This window comes from Hemiscyllium ocellatum, chromosome 7 (assembly GCF_020745735.1).
Source record: "Hemiscyllium ocellatum isolate sHemOce1 chromosome 7, sHemOce1.pat.X.cur, whole genome shotgun sequence".
Classification (NCBI taxonomy): domain Eukaryota; kingdom Metazoa; phylum Chordata; class Chondrichthyes; order Orectolobiformes; family Hemiscylliidae; genus Hemiscyllium; species Hemiscyllium ocellatum.
The window spans coordinates 37,996,766-38,015,483 of NC_083407.1; the positions used below are offsets into that span (position 1 = coordinate 37,996,766).

Consider the following 18,718-nt stretch of genomic DNA (forward strand, 5'->3'; position numbering starts at 1 on the left):
CCTGAATAAGCACCGATAAGATACCTTAAAATTGTGCTTGCTATCTACTTGAAATGTTTATTTGATTAACTTCAGAGAAAGAGAGAAAGGGTACATGGAAACAATAATTGACTCAATTTACAACAGTGCAAGGGAATTATTGAAACTGAAGACCAGAATGTTTGGCTAATCAGTTCAAAAGAGGCATTAAGGGAGAATGGCATAGGGTGGAGAGACATCATGCAGGCATCATTTCCATTAGTACATAACTAAAGACTGAAATGGTAAGATGCTGTTGTGCATTGCTGCAGGTCCCAAGACTCCTTTGAAAGGTGCAGACATCTGACGTTGGTTTGCCTTGCAAGACCAACTGTGTGAGGATTGACGTGCACAGAATTATTTCCTGGAACGTGGACAACGAAACCCAATTAAAAATGTCCAAAGGAAAATACCATTTGGAATAACAATTGCGAATGATCAGAGGACATCCATAAAATACTTTAAAATAGTCACCTCTTATAAATGTATCACATTTTTGAAAGGTTAGAAGACAGCTTTTGGGCATGAGAAGATAATAGTAAACAAAATGTATCTACTTAATATTCCTGAAAAAGGATGCCCCCATTGTGTGTGCTTCTAAGAAGAATTAGAGTAATGTATGTCATCAGAACAGTTCAGAAACCTGAGAAAATATTTTGGTCAAAACGGGTTAATGCTGCTGGGTATAAAAGCATCAAACTTCTTGTTATTAAAACTCACTCAGTAAAGGATTATACCTCATTAGAACATTGTAAAAATACGAAGAATTCTTTAGTTCTTCAATAAAATGGTGTTCTCCCCGATTGAAAAATGAAATTTCTACAGTATAATGTCAAAAGATGAGCTAGAAGAGACTAGAAACAAGAAAGATCTTAGATATTCCAATGTATGTGCAATCCCTTTTTTTCGATTTACCTCACTTTTCGAGTTTGAACACCTTTTCCACATTTACGCATTGACTCTTTATTAATTCTGCAATCAGACCATGGTTCGGCCATCCAGCTATATTTACTGCAATCTCTGTAACAGGGAACTCTGTCATACACCTGAGAATTAAATCAACAAAAGTAAATCAGTCATCATCCTCTGAACTGTGGTTCTTCCATACAAGAATGATTTTTATATATTAAGTGTAAAGCTTAATTTTCCACGACACTGTTGGCAGACACATTAGCTATTATGGATACAAATAAATTCTTATTGCCATTATTTCATAAATTCCACAAAGTCATCAGTAAATTTCAAAGTAATAATATCTAATATTGATGCCCAGAGTGATTGGAGTGTTAGGCAAACAGAATATGATGGTGTAAATCTAAATACAATAAGGGTTGACACACATTTAGAAATAATGTTTTTCTTAGATATCCTGGGATTCATAAGGTACTTACTGAGATATTGTATGGAATTTGCTGACCCCATTCCAGGATTAGAGGTGAAGGAGGCATGGGTGGTGCATGAACTGGCAAGGCATAGGGTTGTCTTCCCATCCCCTTCCATTTAAGTCTGCACTTTTAGGCTGGAGGATGGACTTCTCCCTCAGAGGCCAACTGAGGCCCTTAGGTAATCAAAATACTCTTATAGGTTAGGAAGGTAAATACCGAAGTTGGATTTAATCACATTGTTCAGTTGCATCATGCTTGAATAGGAGAGAATTGATAGACAGACTCTTCTTTATCTGTCCATAATTTTTAAAATTTATTCATGAAATGAGGGCATCACTGACTAGATCTGCATTCACTGCCCATCCCTACTTGCTTAAGGGCAGACCATAAGACCATATGATATAGGAGCAGCTATTAGACCATTCAGCCTGCTGAGTGTGTTCGTCATTCAATCATGGCTAATAAGTTTCTCAAATCTCTTCTCCTGCTTTCTCCCCATAACCCTTGATCCCTTTGACAATTAAGAATCTATCTATCTCAGTCTTAAATATACCAATGACCTAACCTCCACAGCCTTCTGTGGCAATGAATTCCACAGATTCACCATTCTCTGACGGAAGAAGTATTTCCTTATCTCTGTTTGAAAATGTCTCCTCTTTTCTCTAAGGTTGTGCCCTCAAGTCCTGGTCTCTGCTAGCTATGGAAACATTATCCCATTATCCACTCTGTCCAGGCCATTCGGTATTCTAGAAAATTCAATTCAACCCCCCCATCATCCTTCTAAACTCCACTGAGTATAGACCCTGAATCCTCAAATGTTCCTCATACATTAAGCTTTTCATTCCTGGGACCATTCTTGTGAACCTCTTCTGAACATGCTCCAGGGTCAGTACATCCTTCCTGAGATATGGGGCCCAAAACTGTGCACAGTACTCTAAATGTGACTTGACCAGCGCCTTATAAAATCTCAGAAGTACATCCCTGCTTTTATATTCAAGTCCTCTCAAAATAACTGCCATCATTACATTTGCCTTCCTAACTACTGACTCAATTTGCAAGTTTACCTTGAGAGAATCCTGGACTAGAATTCCTAAGTCTCTTTGCACTTCAGATTTCTGAATTTTCTCCCCACTTAGAAAATTGTCCATGCCTCTATTCTTTCGACCAAAGTGCATGACCTCACACTTTCTCACCTTGTACTCCATCTGTCACTTCTTTGTCCACTTCCTAACCTGTCCAAATCCTTTTGCAGCCTCACCACCTCCCCAATGCTACCTATCCCTCTACCTATCTTTCTATAGTCTGCAAACATAGCTGGAATGCCTTCAGTTCCTTCACCTATATTGTTGATGTACAAAATGAAAAGTTGTGGTCCTAACACTGAGCCTTGTCGAACACCACTTGTCACTGGCTGCCATCCTGAGAAGGACCCTTTTATCCTCACTCTCTGCCTTCTGCCATATAGCCAAGCTTCTATCCTTGCTAGCACTTTGCCTCTGACACCATGAGCCCTTACCTTACTCAGTAGCCTCCTGTGTAGCACCTTGTCAAAGACCTTCTTGAAGTCCAGGTGGATGACATGCATTGGCTCGCCTTGGTCTAACCTGCACATTACTTCCTCAAAGGATTTTAGCAGGTTTGTCAAGCATGATCTCCCCTTAATGAAACCAGGCTGAATTTGCCTTATTTTACCAGTTACTTCAAAGTCTTCAGAAATCTCATCCTTTATAATGGGTTCCAGGATTTTACCATTGTCAGAGGTTAGGCTAATCGGATTGTAATTTTCCATCTTTTGCCTTACTCCCTTTTTAAACAGGGGTGTCACAATTCCAATTTTCCAGTCTTCTGGGACCCTCCCTGCCTCTAGCAATTCCTGAAAGATCACCACTAATGCCTCTATTATCTCTTCAGCTATCTCCCTTAGAATACTAGCGTGCTGTCCATCTGGTCCGGGTGATTTATCCACTTTCAGCTATTCAGTTTTTCGAACATCTTCTCCTTGGTACTGGACGCCATACTCAGCTCTGTCCTATCACTCTCTTGAATTTTTGGAATATTACTTGGAGACTGATATCATATTATGTTCACTGCCTGCTAAGGGTTCCTTCACCTTAAGCTGCCTTATCAAGTCTGCCTCATTGCACAACATTAAATCCAGTATTGTCTGCTCCCTAGTGGGCTCCACTACAAGCTCCTCCAAAAAGCCATCTCATAGATATTCCACCGTGGAGACTGATACGAAGTAATTATTCCATTCCTCAGCCATTTCCTTGTTCCCCACTACTACCTCTCCAGCATCATTTTTCCAGTGGTCTATTGTCCACTTTTGCCTCTCTTTTGCCCTTTGTATATCTGAAGAAACTCTGACAGTCTTCCTTTATATTACTGGCTGGCTTACCATCATATTTAATCTTCTCCCTCCTTATATCTGTTTTTGTTGCCCTCTCTTGGTCTTTGTAAGCTTCCCAATCCTTCGGTTATCCACTGCCCTTCACACATTATCTGCTTTCTCTTTTGCTTTTATGCTATCCTTGACTTCCCCAGTCAGCCATGATTGTCTCATCCTCCTTGTATTATGCTGCTTTTTCCTTCGGATGAACCTCTGTTGTGTCTCCTGAATTACTCTCAGAAACTCCTGCCTTTGCTGTTCTTTCCTGCTAGACTCCTCTCCCAGTCAATTCTACCCAGCTCATCGCTCATGCCTGTGTAGTTGCCTTTATTCAGCTATAATAGCATTACCTTGGATTCTATCTTCTCCCGCACAAATTACAGAGTAAGTTCAATCATATTATGTACACTGCCTCCTAAGGGTTCCTTCACCTTAAGCTGCCTTACCAAGTCTGCCTCATTGCAAAACATTAAATCCAGTATTATCTGCTCCCTAGTGGGCTCCACCACAAGCTCCTCCAAAAAGCCATCTCATAGATTTTCCACAAATTCCTTTTGTGGAACCACATTGCTGTGGGTCTGGAGTCACATGTAGGCCAGACTAGATAAGGATGGCGGCGTATTTTCCTAAAAGTCATTAGTGAAACAAATGTTTTTTTACAACAATCGATGATGGATCCATAGTCATCACTACACCTTTTTTTAGTGAATTCAAATTTCACTTTCTCCCATATCAGGATTTGAACTCCAAAACATATTCTGGATCTCTGGATTAACACTCCAATGATAATGCAATTCGGCCATCACCTCCCCATTTCAAGCTCTATTGTTTGTGTTAAGCTTTTAATACAGGTTCTGGTATGTATATTCTGCATAGCAGCCAATTGGCTAAATTGTTCAGTTTTTTTTATTATACAAGAAGGGTTCCAATAAAAAAAACTTAAAAACAAGTATTTTCCAACAATATTATAAATCTTAAAAAAAAACACAATTTTACGAATTCTAGATTATAGCCAGAATTTTGGTGATTAGTGTATAATGCAAAAGAAAAACTCATTCTCAGCACATCATTGAAGGAATAAATCAGAATCAGTTGTAAAAGAGTGATTGTTTTGTATAAATTGTTTTCTCAAAATACTGATAAAAATGTAAAGTCTCAACAAAGCTTGCATGATTCTTTCAATTTGAGTGGATTCTGCATTCATTAAAAGATCATTAATCACATTATTAACAGTTGCAAATAATTCTACCTGTAAATTATTAGTTTTGATTGCAAGGAAAATGTCATTAGATAACTGTATACAGAAAAAAAATCTGATTTGTGGATTACATACATCATGACGGGAAAGAAATGATCACACTTGAATCTTGATAATAATGAAATGCTCTATAAGTGGAATGAGTGCAGAATTAATTAGTGTTTAGCAATTCACTGTACTGTCAATTACATACTCATCATGCCTTCAGCACATACCACTTATTTCAAGAACTTGATCATACTATAGGCTTCAATAAACATATTCCAGTTAGTATCTGGATGCACATTATATACAGTAGCCACATAAAACATATCAAATGCAAGACACTGGCAACAATTAGTGCTACATGCAAGTTCATGTATTTACAATAAACAACTGAAAAATATAATTTTAAGGAATATCAGAGAAGCACGGATTAAATTCCCTACAGTGTGGAAACAGGCCCTTCAGCCCAACAAGTCCACACCAGCCCTCTGAAGAATAACCCACCCATATTCATTTCCCTCTGGGCAATTTTCACATGGCCAATTCACCTGCCCTGACATCTTTGGACTGTGGGAGGAAACCAGAGCACCTGGAGGAAATCTACGCAGAGACACAGGGAGAATGCACAAACTCCACAGACAGTCAGCCAAGGCTGGAATTGAACCGGGACCCTGGTGCTGTGAGGTAGCATCCTTACCTGGTCTGGCCTACCACAATATTCCAGACTCACTGCAATGTACTTGACTCTGAATTACACTCTGAAAGCATTGGACAAGTTTCTCAGTGCAAGGACAATTCCAGGGATAGGCAATAAATGCTGGCCCATCCAATGTCCACATTCCATGAATGAACAAGAATAAGGATATATTTACCTCCTCCACCACTCATGCAAAGGGCAGCACTGTATATAATCTAAAATGTGTACTTCAGCAATTTACCAAATCTCCTTCTGAGCTCATGAACTCCAAATGCTATCAGGTCAAACACAACAAATGTATTGCAATACCATGACCTGTAGGATCTCCTGTAAGTCATACATCTTCCTAGAATGGAACGAAATAAATGTTCCTTATTGTCTTTATGTCAAAATTCTGGATTTCCCTTCCTAGCTATGCTTTTGATGTACGTACATCACACATTGACTGCAACAGTTCAAAGAGGTGGCTCACAAGCACCTTCTTAAGGGCAATTGGATAGGCAGTAAGTGTTGGCCACAACTGCAATACTCGCATCTTAAAGAATGAATGAGAATAAAACAGGAGTCCAAGAGTTAAATGCTATTTGTGCACTATTATTTCCATAAATGTGTCAGTAAATTGTTTGCTTTAGTACACCAGACTTAAAAGATCAGTTTCATCTGTTTTTTTCAGGAAGGGGGCATCCAGATAACTTTAGACAAACTGGACATTCTAAATTATGATGTGCATTTTGGCATCTCTGACGGCACACTCAAACAGATCTCACTTTTGAGTCTCAACCACAGCATGTAGGTTTCTTGTCTTTCAATATCTATAACATAGCAAGTTTTTATCAAAGTGTTGGAACTTAATACTTTAAAATGCATATTAGAAAATGGCAAATAGCAAATGTCATATTTACAATCACACCAATAACAGTTACTGGATCATGTTTATATTTTTAATGATATATAACTTTTTCAGTACAGTTAAGATAATTCATTTTATAAATAAATTTCTTGCAAACGAATGTGGCAAGTACTAATTTAACCTGTTGGTATTATTCTTGTTACAGTTACAATCTAAACCATTGATGAAGTAAACGGTAAGCATTCTGAGAGTTTCTTAAGTTGTTGGCTTGCTTAATTCATGTCCGGTGGTAAACCGCATAAACATTTTCTAATCAGTCTGTTCGGAGATGTTATTGTACACCTCTGCAGTAGATGGGACCTCAACACCAGCCCCTTGACTCAGATATAGAGACACTACCATTGTTTCACGTAAGTGCTCTTTAGATCATCACGTTGGACAATGTTTCAGTCAATTTTCACACCAGGGCAACTTTCATGTGTAAATGGGAAAAAAAACTTCATCACTTGAAGGAGATAACAAAGCCACTGAATGACAAACTACTAGAATCATTGGCAATGGTGAGATTCAAACCCACCCTTCCAAAGAAATTGGAACCTGAATCCAGCACTTTAGAAAATATGGGCATACTACCACCTGGCTGCACATATATCATGCACATAAATTACTGTGATCATTACCTTTACAAATAATTTGAGCAATTCTGCGTGAAATTTACAGATATTCAGAAAATGACTCCCACGTTTTCAATACTACTGCAGAAAACATTCATTCTAAGCTGTTCAAGAGGGAGATAGATATATTTCCTGGAGCTAAATGGATCAAAGAGTATGGGCTGAAAATGTGGAACAAAGTACTAAATTGAATAATCAGTCATGATATATTGAATGGCTAGGCAAGAAGACCAAATGGCCGACTCCTATGTTCTGTGTTTTGAGTCACAGTCAAGACCCTCAAGTACTATTAACATACTCAGCCCTCAGTTTTGACCTATATCATACTGCTCAGAACATAACATCAGAAGTACAAATGTATTACATATCAAGCATATCTTATTGCTTGAGGAACAAACATTAATTTTGCCAAAATTTTATAAGACCATGAATTGAAGATTTGCATCAACCTGAGAGTTGCACCCTGCTAATCTGATTGCACAGGTACTTCACTCATGCATCCTACAGTAACAATGTTACAATTCCAAATTACATATTTGAGAAAGCCAGATCCAAGTTTACATTTGAAATTAAACTCAGGAGTATAATCTCAGCAAATGCAATGTGACATTTCCATACAATTATTCTTATCTACATATTTCAGTTAACATATATCGAATGTGAGCCCAAATTCAAATGATTTAAATCTGAAATAAGATTTTAAATTTGCCAAGCTATCAACTCAATCAATTTATGATGTTTGAACTACCATGATACAGGATTTAATAATACTGAAACCTAATTGTCGTCATAAAGTATGAATTTCAGGTATCATTCACAGTACTGACAGTAGTTTAAATAGGCTAGTTTTTCATTCATTGCCTACAAAGGAGTGAAACCTCAAGTAGTTTCACTGAGGTGACCACAATTCTTATGTGTGCTTACTGGACTCCAGTCAGTTCATTTACCCTACTTATACAACTTCAATTGTTCCTTAGTTTTCATTCATTTATGAACCAATTGTAGACTAAGGAGATTGGTTGATTCACTACTTCTCACAAAATTGTAACTGGTTGTTCTCCGAAGGTTCATTAAAGAGCATTAAAATCATTGGGGAAGCTTGATTTAAACGCAATTTGTCTGAGTCATGGAACTTGTATGAATCAAATTAAAGCTTTCAATTTAAATATCTAAAGTATTACATATACAAATGTATATGCATACACAATGAAACTTAGGATGGTGATTGCTTTTATCATAACCTCATTTGCAAAAAATACATATAACTGGAATTCTGCCTTGATGCTGACATCTCTTAAGGTTCAAGCAGAATCTTTGTAGAATGTTTAAGCTGAGTTAATACAGTAGATAGCAAACTGTTACAGTCTCAATATCAAAAACATACACTAAACAGCCTAACTTAGCTGTAACACTCCAGTGCACAACGAAGAAATCCAGAAGCAATCATCAAATTTTATCAGTTCATTTTGCCACTTATATCGAATTGAAAATTTGAAACCCTGTGGAAGCTATCTTAAATGCAATGATGTCGTGACCAAGTTGGGAACGTGGACTGATACTCAAACCTCACTAATCTTGAGGTCCTCACATATTCCTCAAAGTTTTTTGTTTACCACGTCTGATAAGCTTAGGTTAACTGAAAACATTGACTATGTTTCTGTACTTAACAAAAAAACTACTTATTATACATAAATCAGGTCTAACCACAGGCAAACAAAATATGAATGACCAACTTATAACTTTACCCCTGCTTAAACACCATCACACATTTGCAGAAGGACATAAGCATTAAAAAAACAACACGTTATGGGCAGAAAGAAAAATAAATGTTACGGAAATAATATTCACTCACAAGACAATAATATTCATGAAGTGACTTTTTGCTTCTTCGGTTTATAGATCTCTAATTTTCTTTCCAAGTCCTTTCAGTGTTTTACTTCAGTCACAGGGCAGTCAGCACACAAATTCCTCAATCACTGAGTCCCTGGTTAGATGCAGCAACCTGTCTTCCAGTTCTTTCACACTTATCTACAAAGAGAGAGATTCTGCCTTTTTAAGAGTCTGGAGATTTTCTTTTCCTGTATAATCCACACAGGGTGCCTACCTGCCTGGGAGCCAAGCAGAGGATTGTTGAAATATTGATGATTCATGGTCCACAAAACTGTTCTGATTGAAAAACAAATCGACAGCCTGTCCTCTGGGCCACTAATGTACACACACACACACACACACACACACACAGCATCTCCTGTCCCTCCCACCACTTTATCAATGCAACAATGTGCATTCAACCTACAATAAGTTCTAAAATTGCAAACTTCTCCTTTCATAGTGGCCCTGTTTTAGTCCATAATCCAAAAGTAAAGAACTTTTTTCAAAGAAGGTGGCTATTCCGGGACCATTGTACAACCTGGTAAACATTGTATCCTTTTTAAAACATCATGGCTGTCCTGATGCAAGTCCCAAAATTCTTTAATATGTCTTCACATCATATAATAGCTGGTAAATGGAAATGAAATAGATGGTTAAAACACTAGCAAATTGCTGGAATTCTGAGATATAAACAAAGTATTGAAGAAACTCAGCAGATCGAGAAACATCAATGATCTCTTAGTTCTTAAATACAAAGTTCTAATGAACTTTTGCTCTCAATCAGTCCTGGACCTGATTGATTTAAGCCTTAAAGGGATCTACATTTCTAACTCTGATAGGCAATGCTATCAAGTCCCAAGTCAGACAGCTTTAAAAAGTAAAGAACTTACTACTTCTTACACAAGATTTTCAAATGTGCCAGAAGTTTGGATCCATGCTGGTATTTTGCTGAGCACTTGTCATTCAATAACTTCCATTCGGAAATGTAAACTTAGTCCAAATGGCCCAAAGCAAACATTCAAGTACTTTCAGACTTGACTGGATTTTCTTTTAATAGTCTGTTTCTAGACATAACCATAAGAAATTTTAGTGATTAAAGAAAGTGTATTTGCAGATTGCTGTCTTTCTAGACTTAAAGAACAGCTGCCTTTCATTCAGGCACATCTGTAAGGTTACTTCTGAGGATGTTTACATGAAGATGTCTTTTACTTGACAGAAACATTATCATCAAGCAGGCCATTATATTGACTGTGCACAGAATTTCAATGAATATATTGCATTTCCTTTCTTACAGAGGAAAAAAATGTTGTCTTATTGTTTGCTAAAGAGAAAAAGGAATCAATGAGGTTCAATAAAGTAACCAGAATCATCTGGATTCTGCATGGAGCTTGAAGTTCACTGAAAGAAAGAGGCATTGCCTTTTGAATACGTATCACCTTCCCCAGAAATTTGTAGACATGCGCATGAACAGAGCATGACAAGCAAGGGAAGGAAAAAAAAGTAAGTATTTTTATTTAAATATTGTATATTTTCATAAAAGCTGTTTCAAAAATCCTGTTATGTTGTAGGGGGCATCCACAAAATAGATCTCAATATGAAAGGAGATCTCAGCTATCTGTAAGAATAATAGGGTAGTTATGGTAGGGGATTTTAACTTTCCACACATCAACTGGGACTGCCATAGTGTTAAAGGTTTAGATGGACAGGGATTTCTTAAGTGCGTACAAGACAATTTTCTGATTCAGTATGTGGATGTACCTACTAGAGAAGGTGCAAAACTTGACCTGCTGTTGGGAAATAAGGCAGGGCAGGTGACTGAGATGTCAGTGGGGGAGCACTTTGGGGCCAGCGACAATAATTCTATTCGTTTTAAAATAGTAGTGGAAAAGGATAGACCAGATCTAAAAGTTGAAGCTCTAAATTGGAGAAAGGCCAATTTTGACGGTATTAGGGAAGAACTTTCGAAAGCTGATTGGAGGCAGATGTTCGCAGGTAAAGGGACGGCAGGAAAATGGGAAGTCTGCAGAAATGAGATTACAAGAATCCAGAGAAAATATATTCCTGTCAGGGTGAAAGGGAAGGCTGGTAGGTATAGGGAATGCTGAATGACTAAAGAAATTGATGGTTTGGTTAAGAAAAAGAAAGAAACATATGGCAGATATAGACAGGAAAAATTGAGTGAATCCTTAGAAGAATAAAAAAGCAGTGGAAGTATACTTAAGAGGGAAATCAGGAGGACAAAAAGGGGACATGAGCTTTGGCAAAACGAATTAAGAAGAATCCAAAGGGTTTTTACAAATATATTAAGGACAAAAGAATAACTAGGGAGAGAATAGGGCCCCTCAAAGATCAGCAAGGCAGCCTTTGTGTGGAGCCACAGAAAATGGGGCAGATACTAAATGAATATTTTGCATCAGTATTTACTGTGGAAAAGGATATGGAAGATATAAACTGTCGGGAAATAGATGGTGACATCTTGCAAAATGTCCATGTTACAGAGGAGGAAGTGCTGAATGTCTTGAAATGGTTAAAGGTGGATAAATTCCCAGGACCTGATCAGGTGTACACGAGAACTCTGGGGGAAACTAGAGAAGTGATTGCTGGACCTCTTGATGAGATATTTGTATCATCGATAGTCACAGGTGAGCCAGAAGACTGGAGGTTGGCAAACGTGGTGCCACTGTTTAAGAAGGGTGGCAAAGACAAGCCAGGGAACTATAGATCGGTGACCCTGACCTCGGTGGTGGGCAAGTTGTTAGAGGAAATCCTGAGGGACAGGATGTACATGTATTTGGAAAGGCAAGGACTGATTAGGGATAGTCAACATGGCTTTGTGTGTGGGAAATCATGTCTCACAAACTTGATTAAGTTTTTTGAAGAAGAAACAAAGAAGATTGATGAGGGCAGAGCAGTAGATATGATCTATAAGGACTTCAGGGTAAAAACAAGGGCTGCAGATGCTGGAAACGAGATTCTAGGCTAGAGTGGTGCTGAAAAAGCACAACAGTTCAAGCAGGATCCGAGGAGCAGGAAAATCGACATTTCAGGCAAAGGCCTTCATCAGGAATAGAGCTCTATTCCTGATGAAGGGCTTTTGCCCGAAACATCGATTTTCCTGTTCCTCGGATGCTTCCTGAACTGCTGTGCTTTTCCAGCACCACTCTGGTCTAGAATCTATATGGACTTCAGTAAGGCGTTCGACAAGTTTCCCCATGGGAGACTGATTAGCAAGGTTAGATCTCATGGAATACAGGGAGAACTAGTCATTTGGATTCAGAACTAGCTCAAATGTAGAAGAGTGGTGGTGGAGGGTTGTTGTTCAGACTGGAGGATCGATGCTGGGTCCTCTACTTTTTGTCATTTACATAAATGATTTGGATGCGAGCATAAGAGGTACAGTTAGTAAGTTTGCAGATGACACCAAACTTGGAGGTGTAGTGGACAACGAAGAGGGTTACCTCAGATTACAACAGGATCTGGACCAAGTGGGTCAATGGGCTGAGAAGTGGCGATGGAGTTTAATTCAGATAGATGTGAGGTGCTGCATTTTGGGAAAGCAAATCTTAGCAAGACTTATACACTTAATTCTAAGGTCCTAGAGACTGTTGCTGAACAAAGAGACTTTGGAGTGCAGGTTCATAGCTCCTTGAAAGTGGAGTCACAGGTAGATAGGATAGTGAAAAAGGCATTTGGTTTGCTTTCCTTTATTGGTCAGAGTATTGAGTACAGGAGTTGGGAGGTCATGTTGCAGCTGTACAGGACATTGGTTAGACCACTGTTGGAATATTGCATGGAATTCTGGTCTCCTTCCTATCGGAAATATGTTGTGAAACTTGAAAGGGTTCAGAAAAGATTTGCAAGGATGTTGCCATGGTTGGAGGATTTCAGCTATAGGGAGAGGCTGAACAGGCCGAGGCTGTTTTCCCTGGAGAGTTGGAGGCTGAGGGGTGACCTTATAGACGTTTACAAAATTATGAGGGGCATGGATATGATAAATAGACAAAGTCTTTTCCCTGGGGTTGGCGACTCCAGAACTAGAGGGCATAGGTTTAGGGTGAGAGTGGAAAGATATAAAATAGACCTAAGGGGCAACATTTTCATGCAGAAGATGGCATGTGTATGGAATGAGCTGCCAGAGGAAGTGGTGGAGGCTGGTACAATTGCAACATTTAAGGGGCATTTGGATGGGTATATGAATAGGAAGGGTTTAGAGTGATATGGGCTGGGTGCTGGCAGGTGGGACTAGATTGGGTTAGGATATCTGGTCACCATGGACAGGTTGGACCAAAGGGTCTGTTTCCATGCTGTACATCTCTAGGAATCTAGGAATCTATGAAGATTTTTGTTTAATAATGTGATAAGACACTAACAATTCATAATCATAAAGAATGCTTAACATAATGCAATGCTACAAAGTGTCTTTCTGAAAGGATTATAATGTAAATTTTGTCAAACAGTAGAACAGATGATTGAGAGCGCAGTGAAAGAATTATGGCGTGTCATATAGGAATATAAGAGTGACAGAAGATTAAAGAAGGAATTCTAGAGACAATGGCCTAGGTAGCTGAGGGTTCAGGCACCAGTAATGAAGCAATTAAAATTGGAAATGCCAGAATTAGACATGTACTGATATCTTGGAGGTCTGTGGGCCTAGAGGATATTACCGAACTGGGAAGTAGTGATTCCATGGAAGAATTTGAAACAAGGATAATTTTGATTTCACAAAATCAAAACGTTACTTGAAATAGAGTCAATTATGCCGATGAGCACATGGTAACAGGTTTCAGTGCAACTAAGGACACAGACATAAGAGTTTTGGGCAATATCAAGTTGACAGAGGATAGGATATGGAAGATTGTTGATTAAGATGTTCAAGAAAGTAGCTACTTCCACCAGGATGAGAGTTAATGCTGAGTGTATATTAAGTACCTGATGATATTAAATGGACTTCAATTGGAGAACAGCTCTTTATCTTAAAGGAGAGAGATCCAGTATCTATATTTTTGTTGTCATCTCAGTAGTCCAGTCTATCATATCAATGTAGATACTTTCTAATCACCTTTTCACTTCTAAAGCAGGTGAGACTTAAAGTTGGACCTCCTGGCCTAGTGGTAGGTACTCTATCACTGCACTGCAAGGGCACAATATTACACCAATGCAAGTTATAGCTGATTGCTATCATGCATAAACAATAATCTTGTTTAAGACAATAAACTAAATTTCATTCAACTCCCAAGTGGATTTTCTCAATCCGACGCTTTAAATTCCAACCTAAAAGAAGAACATTGGCAGCAAATCTACTCAATGAGTCTTTCACCATGATGATGTGATGTCATGAGCAGTCTGTTTAACTCTCAACAGTTGTCAGGTAGAGAAGTGGTATTGGTGGCTACAAATGATATCTATTGTGTTCCAATATTGAATTGCAGAACATTTCTGTTCAGCCAGCACAGGATGTTGGACCAACAGATGAGCTGAGTGAGGAGGTAGTGAGGCAGAGTTGGGTGACAAAAAGCACATAAATGTACATGTTGAAATGAATGCAGTGTTTTTGGATGATGTGACCAATACAAGAAATAGGAATGGGGACTGGGAGAGGGGAGGATGGGGTGGTTGTGCACAAATTGATTCTTGGGGAGCACTAGAGATAACAGTGCAAAATCAGGAAGATAAACTATTGCGAGTGATCTTCTGACAGTGGTTAGATTGATAAAAGTGAAACCAAGTGAGTGTAGGTTCAAATAGCTGGAAACCTAAGGAGAGGTATCTCAGATGGTATGAACAATAGTGTCCAAGATGGCAGAGAAATCAAGAAGGTTAGAAGGTGACATTTACCATTGCCCCAGTCATCAAGAATGTTTGTCATGTGTGACTTTGATTAGAGCCATATTATGGTGGGATGGAAATCTATTTGAGGTAATACAAATGTGGAGTTCCAGAAAACTCAGAATTAGGAGGTGAAGTATGTTCAAAATGATGGAACAGTAGTTGGAAATGGGATGGCAGTTTGCAAGGGTTCTTGTTAGAGGAGAGAGGTAATGGAAATAAATTTAAAAGAGAATCACAGCCACTTGGAAAGAGAGCAATCTTAAAATATCAGTCAATATGAGAAACAGGAGGAGAGCAGGAAGTATGTCTTGTGAAGAGGGTGACCTTATGGGAGGAGATAGGAGAGAAGGTAGACTTGCTGAGAGGGTTACCTGCAGAGACTGTGGTGTATTGTCAGTTATTAATCCAGAGGTTTATGCTAATGCTCTGAGGTCATGGTTCAAATCCCACCAAGGCAACTAGTGTAAGTTAGATGACAGAGGTAAACCAGCAAGTGGCATATGCTGGTTTGACATACTTTCAAAGTGAATCTCCAGTACATTTATTTCCAATGAGTGCTGTCTTTTTACTATTTATTTTCTCTGGGATTCAATTAATGAATCTGGAATCAAAATTTCAGCAATGTTGATAATGTCAACTATCATCAAATTGTTCTAAACATTCATCTACTTCACTTATTCTTTAGGGAAATAATGTACCATCCTCACTTAATCTGATTTACATAACAGTCTGGACCTACAGCAATGTGATTGACTCTTTTAACCTGAAGCTTGATTCTATTGCAAAGATCTCACAAGGTGCTTAGCTTAGGGGCAACTAGACATGGACAATAAATGGTGGAAAGAAGAGAAATGGCAGAGGCAAATGATCAAATTATCTTGATCTTTGCAGCGAAGCAGTTCATGAGCTCTTCTCATTTATTGTTGGAGGTGACAGAGTCAGGGGTTTAAGAAAATGTTTTTCAGTACAAAAGTGAAACTTGCAGTTATCTATGCATTCCAGAACAATCCTAAAATGGTGAGCAGTTTTACAAATGAAGAGCTTTAACTGGTCCAGTTTGTAAAGGGCTAAACCAATTGACCACCATATCCTTGCCAGTCTGCATTCCTTGGACTCAACTAAGCAGCAATAAGGGTTGGACCAAGAGAAATAGCCAAGGAGAGAGACAGTGATGGTTTTACTGGACATCAGGATTTAAACATGAAGGTGTGAGATAGCTGTGCAATTTCCTAACTACAGAAATGCTTCAAAGAATGAAGGGTTAAACATTAGATGTTTCAGATTTTGAATGTGGGGTGGAATTAGTCTTAAGATCTAAACTTTCTCCTCAGAATTAATATTTCTCAGCTCTAGTATAACTTTTACTGTCCTCCTCACTATTGACTAAATATTTTAATTTTTAAATAATCTATTATGCCAGAATTCATATCAAAGCACAATTCTAATGTTTCAAACTACTAATGCATTCCTGCACTGTTACACTTAAATATTTAAGCAATAATTTATTGGGTGCAGAAATACGTCCTTCATAATGTCCAGTGGTATTTCACAAAGACAAATATTTGTTATTCTGCTTTTTTTCCTTTTAAACATATTCAGAGTTTTTTTATATTTTGAACTAAAGACAACATTGAGACATAAGCCATTCCTGGTTTTGCAAACAGTTTCTCATTCTATCTTAGTAAAATTTATAGTGGAAACAAAAGGAAATTGTCTCAAACTTCCACCATCAGCAAAGATGCACATAAATTCCTCCCATGATGTTAAACTAAAACTGAATGTAACTCAGGCATCAATACTCGTATTTACTTACAACCTCACTGAAAACAATTGACTTTGGAAATAGCTGATAATGATTGGTTTGATGAAAAGCTATTACTCATGCTGATAAATGTATACTTAAACCCATAAAGCAATTCTCTCATAAGGCAAGACAGATTCAAGGACGTTCATGGTTCAAGTTATAGCATTGTTAGACACACTAAATGTCTGAATAAACTAAAGCCTGCCTAAAGGAAGCTAGGATAAATTGAATCAAAACAAAAAAAGCAAGTATTTTCTTCAGCTTATCAGCAGCAATGAAGTTATCTTGCTTTTCCCAGACATAAACTGAAACTTTAAAAAACAATGCGCCTGTTTCTCTCCCTGCTGACTCAAGCTGAATCTGATGTGCAAAATCTTGGTGCACTGCTTGGCTCTGAGCCAACCTCCAGAGTTTGAGCCTTTATGAGCATCCCCAACAGTTGCACCCCATAATGACTCCTGTAGGTTGAAGCTTAGCTGCAGCATCACCTGAGATGACCATGAACCTTACGGGTGATGGTGAAGTGTAGGTGTTAGGCCATAGTTTCTAATGGACTCCTCCATGCTTTCTACATAATAGGAAAGTCCAAGCAGTTCAATGCTTTGATACATTTCTGGCTCAAGGAGTGCTTCCAATTTGTAACGGCCGATATGCTTAAAATCTGCATCTTTATCCTTCTTAACAAGCTTGGAATGTGAGCCAATCCTTCTTTGAGTTACCTCATGGTCATCCTTTGAACCTGGATAGGTGCTTGTTCATCTGGGTTCAATGATAGACCTCTATAGAGTCTTCCAATTCACCGACTGCAAAATCAGTCTGCTGGTTTCTGTGCTCATTCTCAGAAATATAAGAAAGATATTATGCATTTGTGGCAATTGAGATTAATTGTCCAGCTTCTCCACAAAACGGTTGAGGGCTACAATTTGAATAAAGAGCCTTCAGAAGCAGATCCTGAAGAGTGAATAACCTTTCCAGTAGCAGAGGATGACTTTGACTTCAAACATCTGACAATGTCAATTCTCCTGAAATTTCAGACTTTGTAGATAATTTTTAACAGGTTTGTCTGATGACTGATCAGACTTTTTAAACATGAGTATATATGGCATTTTAACAAGATTTATCATACTCTTATAATTCTTAAAGACAAATGACATTTAATTCAAGATTTAAAAGATTTTTTAAATGTAAGTGCATAAGAGGTATTACAGAGATGTACACCAAATGCATGATTTTCAAAAATATTATTTGACATATTAGAAATGTTTAAGTTTATAATTCTAAAAAATAGTTTTCTAAACATAACATTCAACCAAAATAATCTGACTTGAACTTTTGTTTTAATTTTTAACCTGAACCTTCTATGACAAGTAGAGCTGACAGTAGAGACACTACCATTGCAACACAAAAGCTTTTAAGAGGGCCCTGTCCATTAACTGGAAACATCAAATTCACACCTTCCAATTAAAAAGCTGTTTATGCAGAATAACATTGCTACTAACAACTTGTCAATTATAATTAACCTCAAACTAGGAGACAAAAGTGGCACAGATCCACTGCTGACAATCCTTGGCCAATGGAACTGACTTCTGACCAATCTCTGTCCAACATTAAAACTAATCTTACAGTTTCATATCTATTTCCTAAGCAATTCTGTTCTTTCAAATAGAATGCTAGCTAATAAAACTCAGTTTTCGCTCCTTACATTTGCGTGCGCATGTGTGTGTGTGAGGGAGAGGATGTGTGTGTGTCTATGAGAGAAAGAGAGAGAGAGTGTGTGTGTGTGTGTGTGTGTGTGTGTGTGTGTGTGTGGAGGGGGGAGCAGGAGAGGGAAAGTGTTTGTATGTGCGGTCTTGAGCGAGCAAGTTTGTGTGTGTGTACTTGTAGATTTGAATTTGCAGATACTTTCTATTTTGTTCAAAATGCACACAATCTGTAGACAGTCAGTCAGTTACTGTGG

The 18,718-nt window shown here is 38.1% G+C and overlaps 1 protein-coding gene across 1 annotated transcript in view; it reads right to left on the reverse strand.

Annotated features, from left to right (window-relative positions):
• thsd7ba (thrombospondin, type I, domain containing 7Ba) overlaps positions 1–18,718 on the reverse strand; it is a 578,787-nt gene that overhangs the window by 182,310 nt on the left and 377,759 nt on the right. The window contains exon 15 of the mRNA XM_060827743.1: positions 934–1,064. Coding sequence (XP_060683726.1) covers positions 934–1,064 — 131 coding nt within the window. The remainder of the gene's footprint in view (positions 1–933; positions 1,065–18,718) is intronic.